This window comes from Oenanthe melanoleuca, chromosome 2, assembly GCF_029582105.1.
Source record: "Oenanthe melanoleuca isolate GR-GAL-2019-014 chromosome 2, OMel1.0, whole genome shotgun sequence".
NCBI lineage: Eukaryota > Metazoa > Chordata > Aves > Passeriformes > Muscicapidae > Oenanthe > Oenanthe melanoleuca.
The window spans coordinates 135,933,684-135,952,362 of NC_079335.1; the positions used below are offsets into that span (position 1 = coordinate 135,933,684).

Here is an 18,679-nt window from a genome sequence, read left to right on the forward strand (position 1 = left end):
CCTGAGGAAGAGAATAAGATGTTTGCAAATTAAAGTTAATTTGTAGATTCTTAATTATAGTAATTAAAATAGCAAGGCCATTGTCTCCTTTCTGTAAATGGAAATCAAGTGAGAAATAATTTAAGCCGCTAGTTTTATTGGTAAAATAGAGTTTGACATAAAGCCATATAACCACACAGAAGAAGATAATGTTGTGCTCTTGCTGCTGCCTCGAAATTCAGAATTATTCTAGTCATGTCAGTGACATTCCTCAGTGATTGCCCATTGCTTGAGTGTGCTGAGACTCCCAGTCAACTTCCTTGGGGGCAACACACAACTCCTGACCTCTTAATGTGGCACTAAGGAAATTCTAGTACTGCAGACAAATATAATTGCATAATGATTTTGCTTGGAAGGGACTTCTAGGGGTCATGTCTGGTTTGGCCTTTTCTCAAATCACAACCATGCTGATCAGGGCCTGACCAGTTGAGTTCTAAGTTTCTCTGATGATCAAAATTCCATAACCTCCACAGAAAACCTTCTCCATTGCTTTAGGGGAGCCTAAAAAAAGAACTACTGTATTTTTAGTGCTTAGACCACAACTCCAATGTGATAAGAGTATCAGGGGAGTATTGGAAGTTAATGTTGAACAGCTTCAAGATGAAGTAAGAAAAAAAAAGCAAAACTTCTATAAGAACCCACATTGTTTTTAAAAAACTATGATTAGTTTTTGTGATTGTGAAATAGTGAAATGAAATTATTTGGCACTTTCATATTTGGTATATATAAAATAAGATGAAGAAATCTTGTCCAGTATTTTAACTTTTCTTTCTACTTGAATGTATTATATAATGTCCAAAGTCTGCTATAATATCCTCTGAGATGGAAACATGAGATGCTGTTTCACACTAATTAAAACTGAACTATTCAGTGCTATCATTAGTTTTCAGTTTCTTCAAACGATTTATGTTCTGTTGATTGGGATGTTGTGTAACCAACACTCAGCTATCCAGGGTCATGGGGAGCTGACATCTTAGATAACTGGGACAACACGGGGTGCTGTGCTTGGTTACTGTTAAACACTTGGGAAGAGCAGGATGGATTCACCCATCTGCAAATAACCACCCTGAGGATTAGTTCAAGCTCAGCAGTGGCCCTGCTGCAGCAGCACTGCTGGGCCTTGGATGCTGTTGCTGATTCTAATAGTTTGTGCCATGTTACAGTTCTGTGTGTGGATAAAAAAAGCCCCCTCAGGACTTTGGTTATAATAGATGGCCTAATGCTATTCAGCATGCCACTGCAAGACCAGGTCCTGGGAGTCAAGATCAGAGGCATCCAAACTAGGTCAGCATGGAGTTGTTTAAGGTCTGGCAGATCGAAGAGCTGAGGATATGGACTGAAACAAATCAGTTCTGTGCTTCTGCTGGACCTGAAATGGCTTTGGAAGCCATTTAACTACATTCCTGTGGTGCATCTAAGCTAATGAACCTCTCCAGAGTTCATTGAACTTCCAGCCAATTTGGGATTATCTATACCCATGGAGTGGTAATTTTATTTAATTAGTAGAAATAAAGTCTCTTTCATTCAGATAAATTAATTTTTAACAGAGGCAAATCACCAAATTGGTTTCACTTATGATTAAATAATTATTTGCTGATACTTCAAGTATAAAGGTCAGTCATTGTGAAATCTTGGTGTTAGTCTGTGGGAAGAGATGGAAAATAATAATGCAATATTGTTCCTTTGAAGTCTTAACTCTAAGCAGTGTGTCTTCTGACGTGTCTTAGTTATTAAAACGTCTCCAGTGAGGTGCAGCTGTTGTCCAACAAAGCTTGTTAGACTGAGAGTCATGTAAAATTGTGTGGTTCATTCCCAAATGCAGAATGTGGGCTATAATGGAGGCACCAGACTCTGAGGTATTGAGTTTTTAAATAAAAATATATTGACAGCGCAATGGCCATTGACATTTTCCCAATCAGAATTGTATTTTCATTTCAGCTAGGATTTGAATTATGGTACAAATGAGTTTTGAATATTGTAGTTGTTGAATATTGAATATTGCTTCTACTATCACAGAATTGTAGTTGTTCTTTGCAAGCTGGAAAGAATTCAGAAGTATGTGTTGTTTGACTGAAACCACTGAAAGTTTTTGCTCATGTCACATCAGCAACTTGAATCTGTATAAGCAGTCTTGTTATCATTCTGTGAAAAATATCTATACATACAGTCACAGAACTGATGGGCAATGATAAATGTGATGAAGATTGCTCCTGGATGCTATGAAAGTGATTGAGCAGAACTAGTAGTTAAAGTAAGGCAGAGTAAATCTGAGATTTTGGGAATTCAGCTTTTGAATGTTTAATGCAGAAGTACTGAAAAGTTCTGCCTCAAAAGCTTACTTTCAGGTACTGCAAAGGATGAAGCAGTAACAATGCAACAACAAGTTAAAAAAGTAACAGTGGTGCAGCAGCTTCAATTTGTTTTAAGCTTTAGTTCCATTCTTGAGCATGGATGCAGCTGTTAAAAGTTGATGGAGGCAAATAATATTTTAACCTCTGGACGCTTGAAGCTCTTTAGTTCTAGTTCCATAAAGAAGTGCCTGCCAAAATAATCAAGGAGAGGGATAGTTTCTAGACTTGTTTGAAAAAAAGAAAGAAAAACAGTGCTTCTCACATTGTTTCTTCTGCATTTTTTATCATTTGCCATATAAGCCAATTTATTCCAGCATTCTGGGATACAAGTTGTAATATTCATTTCTATTGTGACCTTTTAAAACTCAGCTTTGTATTATTTCATAGCAGCTAGTCCTAAAGATGTAGAAAGTGTTTTGCTTTTGGAAATTAGGCCAGTGGAATTCATTACAAGAGACAAATATGCTGAACCACGTGGTACACTCAAAATCCCAGTCTGTTTGAGACAAACTCCGTATTTAAGAAAATGACCCTTGTGTTTAAGGCACTGTTCATTGTGTAGACATAATTGCATACAAATGGGATTTCCATATCTCACGTTTGCCATTACAGGGCCAACATTTCAGTGGTTTTTTCTTTGTTAATGAGGTGGAGCATGCCTCCCTGTGTGTGTGGGAAGCCTCACTGGATTTTGCCAGCAGGAGCAGGTGGTGTTCTCCCACCAGCCATGAGTTTGTTTGGGATGAGTAGTGTAGTGATTAACCACCCCACACCAGCCTTCCTCTTCAAACAGGCTGAGAGCCACCTGGCCCTGCTCCCAAAGTCTCTCCTGATTCAGCACATCTTCACAGCAGCCAGAAGCACCCCCTGAGTAGTGAGTGCATGGCAGACTCTACCTGTCCCACTCTGATGTCCCATCTTGGGCTGGTACTGTGTCCCACTAGGGCTTTGTGTGCTCTGAAATGAAAGCAGCTCCATTTCTCAGAAATAATGAACTTTGGCATGTTTACATTGGAGACAGCTCACTTGGCTCTGTGTATGCTGCTGTTACGAGGTTGCTCTGCATCAGCAGGGCGAGAGCTCAAGTGTGTACCAGCCTAAATTTCCCAATCTGCAGTCAGTGGGTTCTCTCTGGGAGAGCTACACTGTGTGTGTAGCTGGCTGAGCTTGATTAAAAGTTGAAGACCTACACTAATGTCTCCCAAATCCTAGATTACAGTGGGTTCCTCACCCTGGCTGAGGACCTTATTAAACTTTTACAAGTGTTTGCTGCAAGTAGTCTTGTTCTTTTTCTGTCTTCTCTGACATGAACATATACTTAAAACCCAAGACTGAATAAAGGAGGCCACAGCCAAAATAAAATGCTCATTTAAGGTATATTCAAGAAAGGAGTTGAAAACTACACTAAGTGCCTTTCTCATGGAGAACTGTTTATCATCCTCAGTTTTATTAAGGGATGATAAAGAGCCTCATTTCAGCAAACTGTGTGTCTGGAGTCAAGCCAAGTTATCACCAAGGAAGCAAGAGTGATTTTTCACAACCCTCAACGTGCTATTGGAAGATGCATCAATATGGTAATGAAGTAGGTGTAGGAATAGAGTCTTATCAAACTCCCATTTAATTTTTAATGCTGATTTCTCAAGTATGTGCTGGTGGGAAAATAGTGACAAGTTTATGCTGCCTTTTTCCTGAGGTGTAATTTCATCTGCTGTGCAGGTGGACCTTGACAGGCTTGAGAGGCTGGCCTGTGCAGAACTCATGAAGTTCAGCAAGGCCAGCTGAAAGGTCCTGTGGGTCACAGTGACCACAAGCACAGAATGCAGGCTAAACAGAGGATGGCTTGAGAGCAGCCCTGCCGAGGAGAACTTGGAACTGTTGGCTGGGGAGGAGCTAGACATGGCCTGGCAGTGTGCTCTCACAGCCCAGAGAGCCAAACATGTCCTGGGCTGCATCCAAAGCTCTGTGGGCAGCAGGGGAGGGACTCTGTCCCTCTGCTCCCTTCACCTCAGTGCTGCATCCAGCCTTGGGGTCTCTGACATAAGAAGGACATGGGTCAGCTGGAGCCAGTCCAGAGGAGGATGATGAAGCTGACCAGAGGGCTGGAGCACCTCTGCCATGGCAGGCTGAGAGAGTTGGGGCTGGTCAGCCTGAAGAAGAGAAGCCTCTGGGGATGCCTTGCAGCAGCCTTCCAATACTAAAAGAAAGCTCATGGGGAAGCTGGAGAAGAACATTTTATGAGTATTTTTAGTGATAGGACAAGGGCTATAAATAGCTTTAACATGAGAAAGTTAGATTATGTGTTAGGAAGAAATTTTTTAATGTGAAGGTGGAGAGACACTGGAACAGGTTGCCCAGAGAAGTGGGTGCCCCATCCCTGGAGGTGCTCAAAGCCAGCCTGGATGGGACTCTGAGCAACCTGATCTAGTGAAAGATGTTCCTGCCCATGACAGAAGGGTTGTAACTAGATGGCTTTTAAAGGTCCTTCCGTGCCAAACTATTCTATGATTCTATGTCCTTCCTTGCAATATAATTCTTACCTGTTTACATTTTCTTCTCTAAGTACCTTTGAATTTCAGCCCCCACAAAATCCTTACTTAGTTGTTTTTCTGTTCTCTCTCTTTCTAAGCTAGAGCCGCACATAAGAAAGGATATATTTTCTGATTTTTGTATGCTTTATATATCTATAAATGTGGAGTATTCATTCTAAATCTACTATTGTTGGTTGTGAAAAGTTGAGATTTAAAAGATTTGCATTAACAGTAGAGAGCCAAATTCTACACTGATGTGAAGCAAGTTCATCTGCTAATTTGAGTGGCATGATATTACAGCTTCCATATGCTCTCTGCTTATGAATCTCCCAGCGTTAGTATATTGCTTTAAATAAGTTCTTTGCTTCCCAGGGATGACTCCAGGGAATGCTGTATTTTCATTTTTCAAGGAGCACTTTTGCTTGCAAAGTTGACAAATTGCCTTGTGCAATAGAGAGTGTAAGGAGCTTGTTTACACAGGCTGTCTGGAAAGCAAAAGAACGTTTTGCACAGAGCCCCCAGGTAGTGCAGACACCAGGGAGATCCATGGGCCACCTTCTTACTGAGCTTTGTTTTGTGTTTCTCCAGTCTCACGGTATCAGATTTTGTACATCAGTGTCTTTGCAGAATGATCCACTAAGTAATAAGTCAAACTTCCATCTTCAGTAATGGGCTTGATACCTAATTTGGAATTTTGTGCTTAAATAACATTTTGCCTTCCTTAAGAAGTAAAACAACATTTTTTAACAATTAGTGGTATTTTGTTTTACAGTATTATAAGACAATGTTAAGGTTTTCTTCAGCTTTAGGGTAGCAGACGAGGAAAATCACAGCTAAAGAAGAGATTGTGCATTTAGGAGTCTGGTGTCTGACCTCTTGAAATGGGTAATAGGATCAGAAGGCAAAGTCCAGCTAAAGGAGATTTATCATATCCAGTTTTGAGCCTAGCATTAATAACTTTTATAATAAAATAATCTTCTTGAAAGAGATTGCTGTTTTAGAATGGAATGGAAATAGTTTTTTTTTTTCATTTCTACTTCATAGCAAAATAGATCAAGTCTTGATTTTGATGTCTTTCCACAGGTATATCTTGAAAGACTCTTAACTTATGCAGAGATAGATATTTGTCCAGCAAACTGGAAACGAATAGTCCTGGGGGCAATTCTGCTGGCATCTAAAGTTTGGGATGACCAGGCAGTGTGGAACGTGGATTACTGCCAGATCCTGAAGGATATCACTGTCGAAGACATGTGAGTGCAGCTTGTTCATCTGTGTCAGTGAATGCCAAGATCTGTGTCTGTGAGGGTGATGGGAAGTTTGTATATTTGTGTTGTGTCTAAACATGGTGAATGCTGATAGATGGCATGAGGTTGGCTTAACAGCTGCTTATATAGAAGACATGAATTATTTTTGTTTTCTGGTTGAAGTGTATTTTACCACTGGATATTCATGCACAATAATGGAAGCAGATCTATAGAATATTTAAATGTATGGTTTGATAAAAATCCCCACATCCAGTGAGCCTGCATGTATTCACTTCAGCGTGATTTACTGTCATGCTATTTCTCCATGTGGATTTACATGGTCATGTAAGACAGGAAAGGAAGTTATCTTAATGGCCTTTAGATAATCACCCATTTTATTTATTGCTTTATTTAAAATGCTTTTGGGTTTTGATGTCTTTTTCCCCTGTATCCTGCTGAATTAGTTTTCAAGATGTTAAAAATCCAGACAGAATGAGGTTTTTAAAATAAAAGAGGGAGGTAAGATGGACAGAAACCAAAAGCAGGCCCTTCACATTTCTGTGTGCAATCTAAGTGGCTTTGCAAAGTTACTTTTTGCCTTGATCCTTTTCTCATGCTTTTTGAGTATTCAGTAGCAGTAGGGGCCTCCCTCCATTCACTTCTCCTCCAAGGCAAATCTGGGTGGTTTTAAAATGTTCCTGAAGCTGGGACATGAGCTGAAGTGCTAAACAGCTTGGAGCAGAGTCACAGGTTTGACTGTGCCATATGAGAGAATATTTTTATGTGTTTGTCCTTTCTGATCTGTAGCTGATCTACTGATCCAACCTTGAGATCTTGGAGATAGGGGATAATAAGAATCTGAGGCTGTGTATTGAGATTCTTGAGGGTGCTCTTCAAAAGCCAATGTCTTATGCCAGTAAAATAGGCTTTATATTATCAATTAACATAGAAGTTTAGGCTTAGCTTGCAGAATGTACAATCTTTATACTGATAAAAGGACATGTAAAGGTAATTTTTTGTTTCTATTTATAGACACCTTAAGGTGTAACTTTTTCACTTGGATTTTTAAGTTGAAACCTTCAACAATGTGAATTTAAGCCAAAGACTCCATATCCAGCTTTTAGTTAGTCTTTTGGTATTAATTAGTATTTATCATTATGTAAACATAGAATTTTTGGCACACAGAGTGAGAATAAGGAAGGACAATGATTATGATGTAAGAATTATATAAGGTTAAAGAATGAGGAGAAAAATATTTCATTTTTGAAAAACCACTGTACCAGTACTTTTTATCTTCAGCTCATTCCTCTTTTATTGCCAACTATGCTACTTCTATTTCATATTCCTTTCATGCTTGCACAGCAGTCAAAATGTAACTTAAAGACCATATAATCATCAGTCAATGCCCACTGGTAGCACAGCATTGCAGTCTCTGGGCTCTTCAGCAAACATTGATGGCTTTCACCACCCATTAATTTTTTTAGTTTCTCGTATCTTGAAATCACTGTTTTGAATGTATCATATGTCCCTGCATAAGTATTAAGTATGATATATGATTACTGTGCAATTTATGAAAATTTCCAGTCCTTAATTTTGTTAATTGGCTTATTTCTCAATGTACTTTTTAATGTATTGGTGTAGGTAATAATGTATTTGTAAACCAAAGTTTTACAGAGTGGGAGCTCAAACAGGAGCTCTGTTCCTATCAGGAATTTTGATGAACATGTTTGGGCTAGGTACTGGAAGTCTTGTGATCACCACTGTGAATTTTGGAATAAAGGAAAAATTGCTTTATTCTGCTCATAAAGAGAGTATGATGAAAAATTCAGGTTTTCCATGACTAATTCTAAATGGTTGATTATGAAGAGCTGCGGGGAGTAAATAAGTTCTTCAGTAATTTATGTATTACAGTAAATTGCAGCAGTTTATGAGAGGAGCCTGAGAAATTTAGGGCAGGGGTGTGTGTGTGTGTGTTGTTGTGGCATAGCTGTGTGTGCAGACCCACCTAGTGGAGGTAAAGCAGAAACTACGAGAAATTTTTTTTCCCTGCTAGGTTTTCTTTCCAAAGTTGTGTTAGCTAAACTGATAAAGGTGCCCTTTCACTAGCAAAACTTTGTGTCTGGATTTGATTGGCACTGCAGTAGCAGCTGCAAGGTGCAGCATCTCTCATATTCCTCACTGGTTGGTGTGATTACACTGATAGAACTTGGTAGGGAAGGTCAAACCTTAGGCTGGGATAATTGCATCTGGCAAGAATAAAAAATGAACTTGGCTTATACCATTTGCAATTTAAAGTAAAATTATATTCAGAGTGCACAGTCTGAAATATGTTTCCATGTTTATCTTCTTCCCACAGGAACGAGCTGGAACGCCAGTTTCTCGAGCTGTTACAGTTCAATATTAACGTTCCCTCCAGTGTTTATGCCAAGTATTATTTTGATTTGCGTTCCCTGGCAGAAGCAAACAACCTGAGTTTTCCCTTGGAGCCCCTCAGCAGGGACAGGGCATATAAACTTGAGGTAAGACTCTTTTTAGATTGCTCAGTGTTAAATATGTAGGGGGTTTGGGAATTTGTGCTGTTTTTCCCTTCTCCCACCTCTTCCCAGATACTCCCATGAGATAGTAGAATATCATGAGCCTGATTTTCATAATTTTTTTTTATGCTTTGAGTATCATGGCTGTGGGTACAGCTTTTTGACCCAGTTTGCTTCATACCTTTCTTTTCAGCTGCAGTTGTCTTTTTTGGCCTTGTGAATGTACCCACAAGTTTTGTAATTCTATTCACAGTCTAATGTTGTTCATTCATTTGGTTTCTTAAAACTGATTATACACCTTAAATGACAGAATATTAACAAGTGCTGCTGAAAATAGCTATTCCATGTTCTTATCTGCAAGTGCTTGGTTTTATGTGGATCCATGTTTGTTATCTCCCATGGTGTTTCCTCAGTAAAGGGAGAACAGAAATGAGCACATACCTTCAGTGAATAAGTCATGAATGCTTATGAGATCTGGATATGCCATATGCCAGAAGCACTGTCGGATGGTCTGGACCTGTGAAATACTGTGAATACCACAGACACTGGAGGAATATAAATTATCAGCTAATTTGCAAGACTGCAACATATTTTTCCTAGTTTTTCTGATATGTTTTTCAAATATGGGCATTATTGCACTGGATGTGCATTTTGTTACTAGTTTTGAAAATTTTCGTTAGATGCTGGCTGCTTTTAACAGCTCACATCTTTAGTTACATAACATCTTTGCACTGGAGGTTGTTTGCCTGTGGCTTAGACTGAGCTTTGCATGTTCTGAAATCCCTAGTGCTCCTGTAGAACAGTCAGGCAATTCTGTGCACGTTTTTGTGGGGGGAAATGATGTGTGGGAAGGTTAATTGACTTGTTTGTGACTCTAATGGGAACTAAAAGTAGTGGAGAAAGAATCAAACCAAATTTCACTTAAATTGTATTTCTCAGTCTTTCTAAATATTCTTCCTAAATTTCACAGGTAGTTCCCATAAGAATGTACTTCTCTGTATGGAGTGTGTTCTAAATTTGCATCAGATTTTATTAATGTTAGAGAAAATATTAAAAAAAATCATTTGGGTTGTAGTCTTACTTGAAAAGAAGTGCTTTACTGAGTTATGGGAGTCTTGATAGTGAGTGCTATTACATATATCAAAATTAAGTGAATTACTTTTTGATTTTGCCCACAGTTTCTTTAAACTGTCAGTTTATATCACACACAATGTATAACAGCAGGTTACAAATGAATGTAACAATGATGGCTCCGAAAACCTTAGAAGAAAAGAAAAATGGGAAATGACTGTAAATAGCCAGAGAATACTGGTAATTCTTCTGTACTAGCTAAAGAAAAGACATATTTAAAACTAACTAATGGAATTTTTTTCAATAAATCTGTGTTATTAAAAATTTCCCCATTGGGCGTGCTTTGAGCTGCCAGCACAAGTTGGCTGTAAATAACCCTGCTAGTCAGAGGATGTCTTCAGGGTAGAGGAAGAGTGTCTGCTGTGAAACTAGCTTGGTCTGCCACCTCCTTGCCTCTATATTCTGTGGCCAGAAGGAAGGGAACTGCCTTGTTCCCTGGCAGTACGTGGTTGTCATTAGTGTGCCCTTGAAACTACTTGACAGCATAATTTATAGCCCAGTTCCCTGAGCACAGTTAAGCATTTAGCTTGCCAAGAGTCATCAAAATGCATTTGCAGCACTTCTGTAGTCTCTTGTGTGCTGTTCAGACCAGAGTATCTGTTTTAAAACAGTTGCCTGGATTGTCAAGTGGAGTGGATGTAGTACCACACAGACTGTGATATTTTTGATACCGAGAGCAAAGCTGCAGTCTGTGATGAAAGACAACACCCTCACAGCAAATGTATTCATGCAGTGGAAGGATTTGCCTTGTGTGATAAACTAAAAAGATCTTGCTCAGTCCTAAGATTAAAGCAACTTACTGGCATTCGACATCACAAAAGGTGTTGAGTAGAAAAATAGGTGTATTATAAGAAATTTTTGCTACTTTTACATTTTAAAGCTATTTTTTTAAATATCTAAAGCAGAAGCATTAGATCTGACATGGCAGAATCTGCATTGTGATTTCTGCAAACATCATGAAGTTGACACCCATGATGATGAAAAAATGCATCCTAAAAAGACCAAGGACAAGGCTAGCAAGAAATGTACCTCATCAAAAGGAAATTCTGGACAAGATCCATGAGCTTAGAGGTGTTACAAGAGATTTCAGTACTTGTTAAAAATTACATCACTTTCTCAAGCATCTGCAGTGGATATTTTCTCTTATTTAATGTTCTTACAATTGACGCTTTAAAAGCAGCTTTGTCTTTTAAATGACAAAATGAAAGTTGGGGTTTTTTTTGCCTTTTAATTATCTGTGGAATACCGTCCTGAATTTGTTATACCAGTCCACCTAGTAGCCAGAAACCATTTTTATGACCCCTCTTGGCTTTTTCCCCCTGTTTTGTGGAATCAGGCAAGTTAAAAATGACAAACTTTCATTAGATCATCCAGTCTGTCCACCTGCCAATGCTGTTTGTTCCAAACAGCATATGTTATAGTGTGTTTTGTTCTTTCTTTTAATTATGTCAAATGTCAAGGCTTCCTTTGCTTTTCCTGAGAACTGTGTTCTAATATGGGAGAATTTTTCTGCCAAGAAGGTTGTTGGGTGTCCAGCCTTACCCCACTATTCTGTAATTTCTTACTCTTGCACCTGGTTTTTCTCCCATGTACTGAGCTAAATATGAGTCAGATTCTCATCTTTGGGTTAAATAGACATGTGTCTGTCCTATTGCTGCTTGTGATCTTAGCACTGTGCTAGTTTCAAGGTTAGATTTTCTAAGAGCATTCATTAGTGCATTCCCAATTTAACTGACTATATGTTGTCTGAGATCTTTATTGTTAGGATGGTACTTGAGCAGATAGTTCAAACCCTTTGAAGTATGTGCTGTTTTCTTGACACTAAAGAGATACAGTCCCATAGATCAAACAGACAAAACCAGGAGAAAACTATGTAAGTTACAAGCAGAGAAGTGTCTTTAAATCTCTTCAGCTTTCAAGTGTCACAGGGACTCGATTGCAGTTCTGTGTGTTTGTATGTTCAGAACCCTCAAATCCAGAAAAAGAAGAGTAAACCAGACCAAAACTCACCTTTTTGGTTTTAGGAGTAACCAATTGTGCTTTTCTCATGCTTTATAAATTAAGGAGGACCACCTGCTCTTTGTCCCTTCTAAGTTTCCTCTGGTTTATCAGTTTTTGGAGGGTGTGCAGCACTCAGTCTATGCCTTTGTGCATTCCTGATAGTGAGCCCACAATCAGCTGTACTGCTTTACTGCCCTGCACAAATATGCATGCAGCCAAAATTTGTCCTCCTACTTCTACTATTACTACTACTACTATTGGCATTCTCCAGCCTTCTTTCTCCTTACTTGTCCTCTCCTCCAGTGATGGAATCTCTAGAAGAGTCATATAATTCAGCAGAGGAACTGACTTCAGTTCTGTATGCATGGATATAAAGGGACAATATACATGTGTATGCATTCTAGCTGAATACATACATTACAGACAAGTCCAACAAAATTTCTCATGGTGGATTAGTGTTGCTGGTTTTTAAGAATGTTTTGATTTGACATGAGAAGGGGACACTTGCAACTGTCAAAAATTGGTTTCTTTTTCTGGCAATAAAAGTAACAGAACTATCAGATTATAGAAAGGTGATTATAGCTATTTTGATTTATTTTAACTGAAGGACAATAATAAGTATTTACAATTTTCTGCTTTTGTCTTGTTTCCCCATATGTTATACTGAAGTTGACTAACTACCTTGCCAAGTATGCTCCAAATGTCGACTTTATAACTTACTAGCAAATGAAGAGAATCTTTAGATACAGAGCTGCTTTAAATGGCAGTGTGTTTCTTATCCATATGATTCATCAGCATAGCCTAGAGATGCCAAATATTAAGTACCACTTCCAAGCAACATTTCATTTTGTCTGACCAAGTGCCAGAACAGAAATTTTCCTGTGTCACACATGCAATTTTGAAGTGATTACCTTCTCTGACTGTTTGGTGCCTAAGGTGATGGTCTGATTTGGCAGCTGAAAGAAGCTGAGCTCCACCTCATTACACCCCTTTGTCCTGCCATGCCTTCGCACATTATTTCATGGATAAACATTTTTAACCTATTGAATTTTAAATCTGATTAAATTGCATGAACTCTCTTAGTCCATCAAGTTCCTGGTTAAATTAAGTAAAATTTTATTAAGCAGTTTTAAGTGAATGAAGTTACAGTCTAAAAAGCAATATGAATACTTGAGTTATTTTATTCTGTTGTTCTCTTTATGTGGACCGTGAAGGAAAACTGTGTTCAAGAGTAGTCTTAAAAAAATTTGCAATTTTCAACTGAAAAGTAGCAACTGTTCTCTTGGTGGTGGTAGGTTTTATGTTGTTTTGAGATTTGGGTTTGTTTCATTTTGTTTTGTTTTCTAATTTAATGATGTTTTGTGGCTGGCTTGATCAGAGCATTAAGTGAATGAGTTCTCAGATGTAGGAGTTGTGTTCTGCCATACCTGCCTCTGGTCTTTGCTGGACTATTCAAATTAAAGGACTCTTCACTGCTACAACTTGCTGTGCTATAAAATTAAAGATCAAGAGAGAAAATGATGATCCATGGAGTCAGGATGTTTAATTATTTGTAAGCCTTGTGTTACAATCAAACACTTCTACTGGTTTTGTTTGTACAGTACTCTTTATTAAGCATCTTAAGGCACAACTTGAAAGGATTCCTGAGTAAATAAAAAATTCTGCTTTAGTTTGTCATATTTTTGAATTTGACCTTGGGTACTCCTTGCAGTGAGCTTTCTCTGCAGTTCTTCAGTTTGATTGCCAGAGTTAAAATCTCTTCTGATGCCAGCCACAGCCTGTCCTAGCCATATGAACTCTAATAGACAGGCTATTTTAGGGAACAGCAAATTCATGCATGTGAGGTCCATAATAAATACTATTTTTAAACTTCGCTAAAAACAGAATAAACATTAACTCCAGTGTAGCATAAAAGGGGCTGACAATTGAATAATGTTTGTCTCTCTCTTCAAAAGGTTTAAAAATGATGATGTATTTATAATGTGAATTGAATTATTCTGAATATGAGTTTCATTTCCTTCTGGCACTATATAAGATAGCCTGGTCACATAGAAATGATCATCTGCTTCTTAAAGTTGAGTTAACATCAGCTCAGGAGGCAAAGCAGGGTGAATGTTCTGGAAGACCATATATGAACAGAAAAAAAATATAATTCCTACAAGATTTTTAGGAAACAAAAAATAGGAGCCACTCGGTTTTTAAATTCTCCAAATACACTTTCAGTTTCTATAGTTGTTTTATTAAGTTTTGCACAATTTTTCATCTATGAAGGATGAAATGGATAAGCTCCTTCAGTGAGGTTTGTGATGGTTCACTTGCAAAGAAAAGGCTTGGGGTATGCTGAGTCCTTCATGAAGCTGCCAAGACAATGCAAGTCTTCCTTCCAAGACAATGATATGAAAACTAGAATTGGAGGAGAATGTCTTCATGTATTTTGCTTAATGAAATGACTTTGTAATTTCACTGTGTGTAGAAATCTGCATTTAGTCTTGCTTTACCTGTACAGCTGTGGGCAATGCAATTGAAGTTTTTTTCATCCTTTCTCTTGCAGGCCATTTCTCGCCTGTGTGAAGATAAATACAAGGACTTCAGGAAAGCTGCAAAGAAACGGTCGGTCAGTGCTGACAATCTGACTGTGGTTAGATGGTCCCCTGCAATTATCTCCTAACAGAGGAGACTGGAATATTCCTACAGACGTACTGTTTCATCCATCCATTTTTTCAGAGTGGGCTGGGGGCGGGGGGATAAAGAAAAAAAGACTTTTGATTTTTTTATTTTTAAATCTGTCAAGCTGCCTTTACAGTGCCTCCCCATTGTGTAGCACACGAGTGAAAAGCCTAACAGAAGGAGAAATGGAGAGAAATCGGTGTTTGGGAGAGAAGATCGGCAACAATTATTTTCTAACTTCCACTAACAGCTTTACACTTCTATGAGGAAACAGCAAATCAGGTGCTTGGAAGAAGAAACAGAAAAATGAAGTAGAGGCAGAAGAATATTTAAGAACTCTGCCATTTTCTATTATACTGTACTTATGAAGGGAAATGGCAGCATGAAAAAAAAAACCATGTAGTCAGATGACTGTGCACTAGAGGAATGACGTTGGGAGAGTTCCATCTTAAAGGTTTCTCTTAATATCTTCTTTTTGTTGTTGTTATTGTTGTTGCTGGGGTTTTTTTTGCATTCCTCATTGCTGCTTCCCAGGATAAATTCTTCCCCTTGCACAGCAGGAAATACAAAGTCTGTATTTACAGTAGCACAAGCCCCTGAATAAATAGCGTTGGGTTTTTTCACTGCACTTTTCTCTGTAACCTGTCTTATTAGCATTATCCTTCTTAATTATTATGCATATGTTACATTTCTTGTATGCCTTTTATTGTATTTTGAAAGAGAGAACTTGACCATAGTGCTGAACCAAAAGTGTGTGCAGGGATCAGAAGATCTTCGTGATTTCATGATGTGTTTTATTTATGGTATACTTGGGTGCGTGTGCCTTCCTGAGTTCTTGGAATCATTTATTTTTCCATAATATAAAAATACAGTTGTTAAAGTCTTGAGATGATGATGATGATGATAAGACTTGGGCCAAATCTCTGAAATTTGCAACAGATCTTGTGATCCTTTTTGCAGATTTTCATAGCATTAGAAGTTTAGCAGAATTCATCCATTTTGAAGATTTTTTTTTTGTATGGCCTGACAAGTTCATTCCTTCACCTCTAGGTCCATTGTTGCAAGCAATATTCTCAATTTTTATATGTTGACTTTAAATCAAAGTGAGTCTGTTTGTATAAAATAAAAAATAATAAAAAAAAATTGTTCCAATGAGAAGGCCTGTAGAAGAGCAGAATGGAAATCTTAACAAGGTATCTGTCACAAGGAGATTTGATTTGGAAGCTAAAATACAAACCCTCATGTTTTTCAGTGTAGGTGCTTATAGAAATTAAAAGTAACTGAACTGTGAATATAATTTCCAACTCAGATTATTAAACTCCGCTGTTGTTATTATAATTTTGCTCTTACTGTGGCTGTTCCCCCTTGACAGTTGTAAGAACCTTTTATACAAAATAACTTCTCAGTATAAGCATATTTGCTTCATAACACCACAGGGTGATTTTTTTCCCCCCAGTTTTTTTTTTTTTTTTTTTTTTAGGGTTTTTTTTATTAGTTTGGTTTTGGTTTTGGTTTCTTTTGCACAGTTTAGAAAGATACAGCTGAAAGCTCTCAGTTCCCTGAAATCTGTCCTTGCGACTGTCACCGAGGGGAATGGCAGCAGAGTTTGTGCACTGCTGTTGTAACTCACCAGGATTCCATGTTTGTGTTGTTGAGCCCTATGGGCTTGTAGCAGCCTGGGGGCCCAGGGATGCACCCTTGGCCCCAGAGCAACGCTGGGCACCGACAGGAACGAAGCTGTGAAACCAAACAGTTTCCTCTCAGCTTTCCAATGTGATTTGTCTAGTTTGAGACATGAAGGCTTTCTCCATTAATTCTCCTGATGCTCTTTGGGCCTTTAAAATAATTTAATTCTCGTCACTTCTTGTTGTGCCAATGCATCAGAACTGTGAGTATCCAAGTCCATTTTTCCCTTGAACATGGAATGTAAGGCAAGTGTTTATAACAAATTACAGCGTTTGAGACCTCTTTACAGATAGTATCAAAAGGAGCATTTTCAGAGCATTTGAAGTTCATCCTTTATAAGCATAAATTTAGGCTTTAAAATATGAAAAATATTTTGATTTATCAACACTTTGCTAAACTATTTTCCATTTAACTTGATATCAGGAATATTGGTTTTATCCATTTCTGGGTGATAGAGATATGAACTTTGAATTATGTAAAGATATCAATGCATCTACTATAATTTTTGTGAAGTTTATTAAACTACTTTAAAGATTGTATAGTCTATTTATTGTATGTATGTACATACAGTCTGATACTTTAAAAAGTGGATTCCGTAAAACCTGGCTCAGTCTTGTTTAGACTATTGAATATCGTTTTAGCCTTGTGCACTGGACTCTACCTCTGTATAGGAGAATTTTCCATATTCTTAATTAGTACTGATTCTGTGATTAACTTGGTTATGTTTCTTGCACTAAGAATTAAAAAAAAAATCTGCTGTAAGTGTGGATTTTTTTCTTTAGTTTTACCATATGAATCCTTTGCATTTAGATGGATGTTTCTTTCCCTCATGGTTATAGAATAATTCTTTGCTTTTTCTTCTGGTTTGTTCCAGGATTGCCAAAAAATACAGTACCTGTCAGTAAATCTGAAAAGTGTCTTTTGTTTGCAAGGTATTCTGTACCAGGTAATTAAAAATGAATTATTATTTAGGATTATGTTGTGTTTAGTGTAGTTTTTTCATCATTACTGTATGGAAAATACCATTGCAAAGTTAGAGAATCACCGGAGATGTAAGAAGGGAGAAGAACCATATAACATTTTAATTAACAGCACAAAGACATTGTGTTTTGCTGTAAATGTTTTCTGGATTAAGGTTTTCATTATTGCTTTGGTCACCGGCTCAGAAAAGGTGTAGGAGATATAATAAACCTGTCCCTTCAAGCATCATTGTCTTAATGAATTATTTTTATATGTTGAGCCAGTGGGACACTTGTTTGGTCATTTATGCATTGATAATTGGATCAATATTTGAAAAAGGCATCTTGTAAGGTTTTTAATCATTCATCCATCTGCAGCCCAGAATTGTTTCAGTAGTTTGTCTTTCCAGCTGCAGACCTGTTTGTATTTGATTTGCTGTTTGTGTTTCAGTGTTTGTCAGTGACATATATCATTCTGACAGACATTGTCATGTGGGACTGAGAGCACTGGAGTCATGGGATAAAGTGCAAAAACAAAACGGTCAAATCACCTTCCACAAACCAGCCAGCTCTTCAAATGATGCATATGCATGTTTTCTATTGTTAAAAATATACAAAATCCCATCCTGTAGCAGGGTAATGGTTTTGTCTTGTTGAGGGTTTTGGAATTTTTCTTAGAGAGAGAGAAATTAGCATATATTGTATAATTGCTGTTTATGTTTATGGAGTCTGAACTAAGACTGTGTTTTAACACCTTTCTCTCCAGCTCCCCTAATGCCAGAAACCTTAGCTATGGTATAAAAAATGAGAAATAACAAAAACCTAATCAGAAAAGGCCAATGGTGTAATGGTGGCAGATTACAAAATGACATCTGGTAGTGTTGGCTATGTATAAAAATAGCAGTATGTGGGAGGGGAATAGAGGAACTGAAAGAGCAGAAAAAAACCCCAAAACTTTAACACCTGAAGCAACAAATTATTTACAGTCATCCTTGGTTTGAGCATTTCATTTCCCAGTGATCTGTTTAAACTCCTAACTGAAGTGCTGCACATCACTGCAGACTTGTGTTGCTCTCTCCTTCTTCTTGGTCTTCATGTGGAATCCACTCAGCCTAGCTTTTAGCACTTTCCTCACTTTGTGTAAAACATATTTTTCTGTAATCAGACCTTTTTTTAATTTTAATTGGCAGCATTTGCCTATTCTGCAGTGAAGGTCCCACTTAGTGTCTCTAATGGGTTCTGAGAAATTGGCTCAGCTGTAAACACAAACATACCTGTGTGACTGCACCTAGATGTATGTGGAAATGTATCTACACCCAGAGTGCAGTAAGTGTCTTTCTGCTGTTTTTGTCTTTCTCCTCATCAACTGAGCTCCATCTTGAGGAAACCACAGACCTGGTGAGACTGAGCTGCATAAACTGAAGGTAATAATGGCAGATAGGTAGTGACCATTGTTCTGTAAAAACGCTTTAAAGAGGGAAACAATTTAGAAGAAAAGCTGCTGCTCATTAGGAAAACAATAGTGATAGAGACATAGAT

General features: G+C 37.8%; 1 protein-coding gene across 2 annotated transcripts in view; it reads left to right on the forward strand.

The window, feature by feature from the left end:
• Positions 1-17,387, forward strand: part of CCNY (cyclin Y) — a 115,930-nt gene extending 98,543 nt beyond the window's left edge. For both annotated transcript variants that reach the window (XM_056485524.1, XM_056485525.1), the window contains 3 exons: positions 6,002-6,168; positions 8,519-8,681; positions 14,380-17,387. In XM_056485524.1, the coding sequence (XP_056341499.1) occupies positions 6,002-6,168; positions 8,519-8,681; positions 14,380-14,496 (447 nt within the window). In that variant the 3' untranslated portion in view covers positions 14,497-17,387. The remainder of the gene's footprint in view (positions 1-6,001; positions 6,169-8,518; positions 8,682-14,379) is intronic.
• The last annotated feature ends 1,292 nt before the right edge of the window (positions 17,388-18,679 follow it).